At 48.0% G+C, this 10,268-nt stretch overlaps 1 protein-coding gene across 2 annotated transcripts; it reads left to right on the top strand.

Moving 5' to 3' along the window:
- The first annotated feature begins 915 nt into the window (after window positions 1–915).
- Window positions 916–4,425, top strand: RXFP3 (relaxin family peptide receptor 3). Of its 2 annotated transcripts, XM_061354724.1 has the most exons (3): window positions 916–1,398; window positions 1,507–2,246; window positions 4,150–4,425. In XM_061354724.1, exons 1-3 carry the CDS (start codon window positions 984–986, stop codon window positions 4,234–4,236), a joined length of 1,242 nt encoding a protein of 413 aa, XP_061210708.1. In that variant the 5' UTR covers window positions 916–983; the 3' UTR covers window positions 4,237–4,425. The 2 variants fall into 2 exon arrangements, with proteins under 2 accessions (XP_061210708.1, XP_061210707.1); XM_061354723.1 differs by having other exon boundaries at window positions 916–2,246.
- Window positions 4,426–10,268: the final 5,843 nt, after the last annotated feature.

Here is a 10,268-nt window from a genome sequence, read left to right as displayed (position 1 = left end):
CCGTCTCCCCATATCCCGAAAGAAGGAGAGGTGTGGGTCCCTGTTCAGGATATGGTTATCTGGGGATAAACAAGCACTCATAGGGTTGGTGCCGAGGTTTCTGAGGCAGGGGTGTTTCGGGCGCGACGTCCCCAGCACTGCCCGGGAATGGCAGGCGATCTTCTTTCGACGGGCGGGCTTTCTGCGACAGGGCACCAGCCAGACCGTGTCCGCGGAACCTCACCGCCCTCTCGGTTAGCATACACGGCTGCCGGCGGGCCTGGCGGGAGGGCCAGGGCGGTGGGGAGCAGCGGGGATGGACCCGGTGAGGGTCCCGCGGGGTCGGGCGGGCAGAACGGAGCGGTGGTGAGCAGCAGGAACTGACCCGATCGGTTCCCACTGGGCCGGGAGGGCGGAACGGAGCGGCGGTAAGCAGCGGGAACAGAAACTATGCTGGTCCCACGGGGCGGGACGGGCGGAATGGGACGGCGGTGAGCAGCAGGACGCACCCGGTGAGGGCAGAATGCGGCTGTAGTGGGGAACAGGGACGAATCCTGGGAGGGCGGAACGGGGCGGTGGTGAGCAGCGGGGACGGACCCTGTGCTGGTCCCCCGTGGCCGGACGGGCAGAAAGGGGCGGCAGCGGCAATGGGTACGGACCCGGTGCTGGTCCCGAGGGGGCGGACGGGAGGAACGGGACGGCGGTGAGCAGTGTGAACGGACCCGATGCGGGTCTCGCTGGGGCGGGTGGGCGGGGTCACGGCCGCCCGCTCTCAGCACCCGGGAGAGCTCCCCGCTCACCGCGCATGCTCCGCCCCGCCGGCGCCTATATAAAGGCGGCGAGCAGCAGGATCGGTGCCGGTCTGCCGGGCCGAAGAGACACAGTCGGTGTCCCCGCAAAGACTGCCTCCCGGAGACACTGCTTCCTTCAGAGACTGCTGCCCGCTGCTAGCTCGGGGGTCTGAAGAAAACCTCCGCCGGACCCGCCACCCTCCCTGGTATGGGATGGGAGATCCTTGTGAGAGCCGTGACTGCTCACCAGCTGTCGGCGTGAAGGACGTAGCGGATTGGGAGACCTGGAACGTGCCGCTGGATTTCCTGGAGGATTCCCAGATGGGCAACGGGAGCAATGTGTCCTTCCTTCAGTTCTTCAAGAGCACCAACCTGGAGCGAGCTGATGGGGTGCAAGGGGACAGCTCCGACGTGGTGCGGATTGTCATCTCGCTAGTGTACTCTGTGGTATGTGCCCTGGGGCTGGTGGGCAACCTGCTAGTCCTCTACCTGATGAAAATCAAGCAAGGCTGGAGAAAGTCCCCCATTAACCTCTTTGTGACCAGCCTGGCAGTGACTGACTTCCAGTTCGTGCTGACATTGCCATTCTGGGCAGTGGAGAATGCACTGGATTTCAACTGGCTCTTTGGTAAGGCAATGTGTAAGATTGTCTCCTATGTGACAGCCATGAATATGTATGCCAGTGTCTTTTTTCTCACTGCCATGAGTATAGCTCGATACCACTCTGTGTCTACAGCCTTGAAGAATCACCAGAGAGGTGACCCACTGGGTGGCTGCTGCTCTGCCAAGTGGCTTTGTGTACTCATCTGGCTGTTGGCTATCCTGGCTTCCCTGCCCCATGCCATTTTTTCCACCACTGCCACCGTCTTTGATGATGTGCTCTGTCTTGTCAAGTTCCCCGAAGGCCGAGGCAGCAGTGCCCAGTTCTGGCTGGGTATGTACCACATCCAGAAGGTGCTGCTGGGCTTTGTGGTGCCACTGATAATCATCAGCCTCTGCTACTTGCTCCTGGTACGCTTCATCAATGAGAAACATGTTGGCAGCAAGTGCAGTGGCCCCGGTTCCAAGCGCCGTGCCAAAGTGACTAGGTCAGTGTCCATCGTTGTGCTGGCTTTCTTCTTGTGCTGGCTGCCTAATCAAGCACTCACAACGTGGGGCATCCTCATCAAACTCAACGTGGTGAATTTCAGTACTGAGTATTTCCTCTCCCAAGTGTACTTCTTCCCCATCAGCGTGTGCCTGGCACACTCCAACAGCTGCCTCAATCCCATCCTCTACTGTCTGATGCGCAGGGAGTTTCGCAGCTCACTGAAGAGCCTCCTCTGGAGAATCACCTCACCTTCCCTCACCACCATGCGTCCTTTCACCAACACCACCAAGCCCGAGCAAGAGGAGCAGGTCCTGCATGCCCTGGTGCCTGACCAGCCTGTCCAGCCCGTCGCTGCTTCTTGCCCTCATGCAACCATCCAGCCGGAGGTAGCCTACTACCCGCCTGGGGTGGTGATGTACAGCAGCCGCCATGACCTGCTGCCCGCTAGCTCTGCGGAGCAACACTGCTGAGATGGGCAGGGGGCTTTTGGGGGTGGGACTGTGGGGTTTGTGTAAGATGTGACCCTTGGATATTGAATGCGTGGTAGGGTCAAGGGGAGGAGAGATAGGAAATGGAGGGCTTCTGTCTGAGACCTGCTCTTTTGGGGTTGTCTCTGCTCTTGGAAGCTTGTTGATGAAAACTATTTTCTTGAAAAAGTTTCCCAGAGTAGGGAACAGGAGCAGAAGGAGGGAGGGTGGGCTAGGGTGTCTCTAGGAGCTTTTAGTGCTTGTATCTGTTCTTGGGAACAGGCGGTGGAGAGGGTGGCAGGGCTGCATCCAGGGAGGATGAGGATGTGTAAGGGAGGAAGGGGGCTGGGTGGCTTTGACTGTGTCCCCCCAGCCTGGAGGTGCAAGCAGCAGGAGAACAGCAGCCCTCCTGCCCCTGTGCATGTGTGTTAGAGGTGGGAGGGTTGGGTTGCTTTCTCACTGCTGTGTAGCATTGTAAATGATGCCAGGTTGGAGCTCTCAGGGCTCCAGTGGGGGCACAGAGATCAGGCAGCCTGCATCCTATTTCACACCTGCCCTGATGGGAACAGTCAGGACAAGTGGGTACAAGGCTCCTGCTTGATTAGGCTTGGCCTTTTCCCCTCTTTTAGGGACCTAGAGAAGAGAGGGGACAAGGAGCACTGTGCTTCCCCCAGAGCTGTGTCATATTTGCTTTTCCAGCTCTCCCTGTCCCCTCTGCTTCTACCAAAGTGTTGAGCAACTCAGAGAGCCAAGGAGAAACCCAAAGACAGGACTTGCAGCTCCATGGAGAGGCGTTGCTTGGCTGGGTTTGGAGGGGAGCATGTGAGCCCCCTGACATTCTGTTGCCCAGCTCTCTCCAGGCTGCTGGGGGGGGGGGGGGGGGAACTTGCATCCCCAAGCCACATGCAGCAAGGCAGGCACCTCTCCTAGGGTACTGAGGCTGCAGGATTTGTTCTTGCTGTGCTTCAGACTTTGTATCCCGCTCCAGGAAACCAACACAACTGCACATAAAACAAAAAGGAAGAAGGTACAAATTTTAGCCATTTCAGACTGCTTGCTAGAGGATAATTCTGGTTCAGCTGAAGCAAGCACAAAGGTTTTTGTTCTGCGAAAGTGGTTGTTAAGGGTCTGCACTGATACTTGCCAGTGTTTCAGTTAACTCTGTTTCAATTACTCTGGTATGAGCAGCCCTGGAGCCTGCCATTCAGTGCTCTCACACCCTGTAGAAGGGCAGGGATAATGCCTGTCCCAGCCTGTGTCCCTAGAAAGATCTAGGAAATAGTTTGAGGTTGGTCTGAAATGGACTTTATAAGGGCATGAAAAAAGTGTAATTTTAAGCTGTGAAAGTTTTAATAATAAGGTTATAGATTTACTTTAAAAAATATGAGAAAAAAGTAAAAATGGAAAGGTTAAAATATTTATTTTAAAAGATAGAAAAATGCAGCATTTGTCAAAATACAAGTTTCTTAATCCCCAATACTGCATATAGGATGAATATACAAATACTATATTCAAACCCATCTCTATTTCTAGCCTCTTTCCCTGCAGCCTAATGCCAACATCTGCCTGACCCAGCTAATAAAGCATTTCTACAGAGGAGGAAAAAACCTTCTGCAGAGGGTTTTTTATCACCTCTAGTACTGATGTGGAACAAAGTTGCTGTTTCTGTCCAGAGAAAATTGCAGTGCCGTTAGTGGCAACTACACTTTGCAGATTGTGTTACTGTACATGTCAGTAACTCCTGTTGTGAAATTTGGGTTTGGTCTCAAAGCAGCTGGTTCTGCTATTTGAAAGGAGAAGCTGTTGTTCTGTTTTTTTCAAGGCAGAAGAGACTTCTACTAGAGACTTGGATGCTTCTCTAACTGCGAAGATAGTGATTTGGAAGGTGTCTGGAGAGCAGCAGAAGTGAGCTGGCAGCTGATGGACATACTTACACAGGTGCGAAGACTGAAGAAATCTGAAATGTCCACAGAAGAACTTGAGCTTCTAAGACTGTACGATTACCAAGTTCCTAAGTCCTGACTTGTTGAAGTTGTCCTGCCAGTTGAAGTCTGTAGGTATTTGAAGTTTTTTCTAGTAAAATATTTTGTGCCTAGAAGTCTGTTCTTGAGCATGCCTAAATCTGCTTAAGTCTGTAGCATTTCTTACTCTGCTTCATGGGGATCTCTGTTGGGCCTGGCCATGGTGTTTAAGTGAGGGAGGCATCTCTGCATGCCAACATGGTACACCCTGTGTCAGGCCACACTAAGTTAGAAGCAGCTGTAATCTTAACTCATTCCCCCCATCCCTTTGCTTCTGTGCCTGGATATGCTTCTCCTGTCTCACCTTCAGTGAATGTGTAAATTGTGCTCCTTCCTCTTCCCTTTTTAAACATAAAATAAGTGGGCAGAGCTTTTGCCCACCAGCTATGAGACTCAGCTTTCCCATTCTACATCCCTGGGGAATGGCTGAATATCAGGGTTACTTCGTGAATGTGCTTGAACCCTCTGGCTTGAAACAGTTCCCTGTTGCATGAGTTGCTCACCATTGCTGGATCATGAAGGGAAAGCAAGCCCTTGAATACTCTACAGCATAGCGGTTAGAGTGTGAGCCTCACAGAGGAAGTACCAAGATTTTTTTTCCTTATAAATGCAGAAGAGTGGATCCAGGTCTGGATTTTAGGTCTCCCCTTTCTAAGAACAATTATTAACTTTCTCCTAGGTCCCAGTTCCGTTAAAGTTTCCATATTCTGTGCAGGAGCTGAGAGCTTTCTAGACCTCTAAGTCTAGTGGCCTAATGTGCCAAAAGATTTGCAGGGAACACATTTGGGTCTCTCATTTCTGGGAGGAAGCCCTAATGCCTGTGCTAACGAATGAAGGCTACACTCTTATGTGAGAAAAGAATACCATGAACACCTAACTCGAGAGTTCGGAGAGGTCTAACAATGGTTCTATAGGTGATGCGGAAGTATCTAATTTAAGAATAGGGGCTGAATCTCAAAGCCAGACTCTCTTCTTTGTATTTGCTTTTAAACAGCATAGTTTCTTGCTTGGCTTGCTGGAATTTTAATCCTTATCCTGATGCTTAAATGTCCTTGTGCACTATACAGAAAGTTATCTTGGTGTCTAAAGTGTAATTATGAATTTCAGTACATAGCAAACTGCCTAAAAGACATCCTCTGTGGTGCTCAGCATGACAAAGCCTATATGCTCTTGTGGATGTTAATGTAGACATAATTTTGTGCCAGTAAAACAACACAGTGAAACAGACTATGTTCAGTAAAACTCATAGTTAGCCCAGAATACTAGCAAGATACCATGCTCAGAGGAAGGCCCAGGTATCTGATCACTAAAGACATAAAGCCCTTACGTTTTTCAGATCACCCAATAGGAAATACCTTGGGTTTTTAGACCATGGATTTAGATGGCAGGTCTCTGTTAAGCCACTGGTCCATCAGGTGTAGGTTGTGAATGGGCTGTTTGAAGAGGCACAACCCACCCACAGTTGGCCAACCGTTGATTTAGGCCAGAGCAGCATCTCTGGTTGTGCAGTCAGTGTGTGACCAATGTGGCCAAAGAGCACTGCTTTAGCTGTGCATGAGCAGAGGGAATTTTGAGTCCCAGCTATCAGTGCATGAAATCTGGGCTCTGTGTTGCATGGGCAGGGGCACCAGCCGGGGCATTGCAAGAAAAGGGCAGTTGCTCTGAGTGTGCACACAGCATCAGGTGTGGGGCCTGAGCAAAGGGTCTTTCTTTGAGACTACACATCAGCAACAATTTAGGAAATCAGGGATTTCTTAAAAAACCTGTTCTGTTTCCTCCAGTTTTTCATGTCTTCATTTGTAACAATCACCTTTTCATGGACTAAAATAAACACTGCTGAAGCATATTAACCAATGGTCTCTGAGTTCTTCAAGAGATTTATTTTGTTTGTGTCTGGTCTCCTGTTACATATTCCTGGTGGTGTGCTGGGAGAGAGATGCATGGTGATACAGAATGATAGGGACCTGAAGGTGCAGGCTGACATCTAGTGACAAACTGAAAGAACCTTTAAAGCCCTCATTTGACGCTGGCTTTGATTGCCTAAGGACTTTTAAAATACCTACCTCCTCAAATAACTAACCAAGCTCTTAATATAATAACAACCTCCAATTGCATTTCCAGGTTTCCTCTTGAAATGCCTCTTGAGTAGAAATACTGCTTTGCTTTCTCTTTAAGTTAGTCTGGCACTCTCTTTAGCAGTAAAAAAACCCTCATCCAGTCCCTTTCATTCCTGTTCACAACTGTCTGCTTTAAAACATGATTATTCACCTGAGTGCCTGCAGAGAAGCTCTGATGTAATCAAGTATCCCTGAGCCTGTGCAGGCAATAGTTAATGGGTTCAATACAGCTCCAGGACATCACATGAGAGTTTGGATCTCCAGTTTTAGTAAGAGTTGTTTCTCTCCTGCTGCAAAAGAGAGTTCTGATTAATTGGTTCAGCAGGTACTATTAAAAATATCTTTTAATCATGATTAAGCAGTTACAAGAATATCCTCTGGGTGCGTTCTCAGCATCAGTAAGAGCAGCAGCAGTGGAGACTGTCTCTAAGAAAAGGCTGGGCAGCCAGTTAACTTGCTCCTTTGCTGAAGTGTAGCTGGGAACGTGACTTAGATGTGTTCTTTATCTGCAGGGAGTGATTCTCCTTAGAACTGTCTCTTTCAAATCCCTATGAATTTGCAAACACATGCAAATTTCTCAGCCTATGTTTGTGCAGAGCCTCAGAGTCCTTTCCAAAATCTTAAATGTAAAATACAGACTCACAGGGTGGCTGAGCAAATTTGGTGAAAAAAAAACCCAAACCCAAAGGAACAGCTGGAGACAGAAACAGTGTATTTAGTTGTGCAAGTTTTTTGAAACCTTGACCTACCTGCTTGGGGACCACTGCAGGCTGTTCAATGCGGGAAATAACCAAATAAAGGTAGCTCACTCAGACATCAACACTCTCCCTCACTTATGCAGTCCTTGGGATGAGATTCTGTTTCTCCAAGGACCTGTGTATTTCCCTACACAGACCAACTGAATGAGTATGCTTATTGCACAGTGATCAAATTAACTATCAAACACTGACTTCTAGCGTCATTGTTCAATGAACCTTTCCACTTTTGTTTTGAACCACATCTAACCTCATGCTTGATAAAACTGGAATCTGGTGGAGAGTCTCTTAAAGTTTAGACAAGAAAGCTGAAAAACAAATACCTTCAAATTTCTTTTCAGACCAAATACTAAAACTGAGGTAATAAAGCCTTTATCAATTCATAGCTACCAACAATTAGCTCAGAGTTAAGATGATGGGGAAATCACATCTGACCAACCCGGTAACCTTTTGTGATTAGATAACTGGCTTGGTAGATAAGGGGAGAACAGTGAATATTGTTTATTTTTATTTAAATATGACTTGATGCTTGACATCCCTTGACATCCCCTTAGACAAACTGATTAAGTATGGACTAGGTAAGTGGAAGGTGAGCTGGACTGAAAATGACAACCATCAGGATTAAAGAGTCATGATTAGCAGCACAAAGTCCAGCTAAAGGGCAGTGACCAGCAGTGAGTCCCAGAGATCAGTAGTGTGGCCTGTCCTGCCCAACATCTTCATTAGGAAACTGGATGAGGGGACAGAGTGCATCCTCAGCATGTCTGCAAAAGGAGGAGTGACTGATACAGCAGAGGGCTGTGCCATTATTCAGAGGATCAGTAATGGGCTGACAGGAACCCCAGAAGGATGAACAAAGGGAAATACGAATTCCTGCACCTGAGGGTGGATAATCCCAACACCAATAGAGGCTGAGTGGCCTAGTCGACTGCTCAGCAGCTTTGCAGAAAAGGACCTGGTGATCCTGGTGGACAGGTTTAACATGAGCCACCAATGTGCCCTTGGAGCAAAGGCCAGCAGCAGCATCCTGGCCACATTAAGCAGAGCACTGCCAGCAGATCAAGTGATCCTTTCCCTCTGCTCAGCCTGATGAGACCACGCTTGGGATGCTGTGTCCAGTTCTGGGTTCCCCAGTACAAGAGGCAGGTGAACTCAGTTTAGAAGCTCCAGTATGGTGGAGGGCTTGGAGCATCTGCTGTGTGAGAAGAGGCTGACAGAGATGGGTTTGTATTGAAAGGCTGCTATGGGGTCTCCCCGCAGCCTTCTCTTCTCCAGGCTGAACAGCCCCAACTTTCTCAGCCTATCTTCATACAGGAGGTGCTCCAGTCCCCTGATCATCCTCATGGCCCTCCTCTGGACTTGTTCCAACAGTTCCATGTCCTTTTTATGTTGAGGACACCAGAACTGCTCACAATACTCCAAATGAGGTCTCATTAGAGCAGAGTAGAGGGGCAGCATAGAATCATAGAATCATAGAATCATACTGCTGGTCACACTCCTTTTGATGCAGCCCAGGATATGGTTGGCTTTCTGGGCTGAGAGTGCACACTGAAGCTGGCCCATGTTCAGTTTCTCATCAACCAACACAGTAAGTCCTTCTCCGCAGGGCTGCTCTGAATCTCTTCTCTGCCCAACCTGTAGCTGTGTCTGGGATTGCTCCGACCCAGGTGTAGGACCTTGCACTTGGCATGGTTAAACTTCATGAGGTTGGCATCAGCCCACCTCACAAGCGTGTCAGGGTCCCTCTGGACGGCATTTCTTCCCTCCAGCGGATCAACCGAACCACACAGCTTGGTGTCATCGGCAAACTTGCTGAGGGCGCACTCAATTCCACTGTCCATGTCACAGACAAAGATGTTGAACAAGACCGGTCCCAACACTGATCCCTGAGTGACACCACTCGTTACTGGTCTCCAGCTGGACACTGAGCCATTGATCACAACTTTTTGCATGCGTCCATCCAGCCAGTTCTTTATCCACTGAGTGGTCCACCTATCAAATTAATGTCTCTTCAATTTAGAGACAAGGATGTCTTGAGGGACAGTGTCAGATGCTTTGCACAAGTGCAGGTAGATGACATCAACTGCTCTATCCCTGTCCATCAGTTCCGTAGCCCCATCATAGAAGGCCACCAAGTCGGTCAGGCAGTATTTCCCCTTAGTGAAGCCATGCTGGCTGTCACCAAGCACCTTGTTGTTTTTATGGAGTAGAATTAGAACATCTATCTTGTTTGTCATTTATTCTGAAAATAACCTCTAAATATTTTATGCCCTCAAATCATATCCTGCTGTGTATTTCAAATAATTTCTTGTATATTTATGGTCATAAACAGATTTAAAGAAAATATGTTTTGACTGCTTCTTGTTTCTGCTGAAAGAGCTGAGGGGACTCAGAGGAAATACACTCTTCCTTTTGCCCATCAAAAGATATTTCCTGCTGAATTCCAGTCCCTTACTCATAGGCAAATCCAATGATGCATATAGAGGTAGAGAGCTACCTGTGAGCTCCTGAACTGAAGGTAAGAGGGGTCCTACAACAGTCTATTACATAACTGCTCAGTCTATACAGCTGATCATAAATAACGAAGACTCTTATTTGAATTTTACAGTTGGGATTACATTTTTGGAGATACAGACTGATAACTTGAATTATGAACACACTTGATATAAAGTTGTTCCAAATAAAATATTCCAAACCCCAAAATCCTGTTCAGAAAATATCACTAGCTTTTGATAAGGTGCCATCTCTCTCAGAGGCAACCAGTGTTCCAACATTGCCATACTTTGCAATATTAAGGCAATTAAAAATATTTGGGATATATTTCTTAAAATTTCTTATAGGAATTGAGTGCTATGTTGGTATTTCATCATGTATCATGGGAAGAAGTGCTTCAGCCCTCAAAATCGCTGAAATCTGATAACTCACAAAATGTATTGCAAGATGGCATATACTTTTATACATATATATATATATAAAATACATATATAACACCCCAAAAACCAGATACATTTGAGTTATATTAGGATCTGCCAGCCATACAACCCCAGG

Source organism: Neopsephotus bourkii, unplaced genomic scaffold (genome assembly GCF_033783945.1).
Source record: "Neopsephotus bourkii isolate Nb327-2 ecotype Australia unplaced genomic scaffold, CSIRO-AGI_Nbou_v1 NB_744, whole genome shotgun sequence".
In the NCBI taxonomy this organism is placed as follows: domain Eukaryota; kingdom Metazoa; phylum Chordata; class Aves; order Psittaciformes; family Psittacidae; genus Neopsephotus; species Neopsephotus bourkii.
The sequence above is the reverse complement of the archived record's forward strand: the minus strand, read 5'-3'. Positions and strand labels throughout refer to the sequence as shown.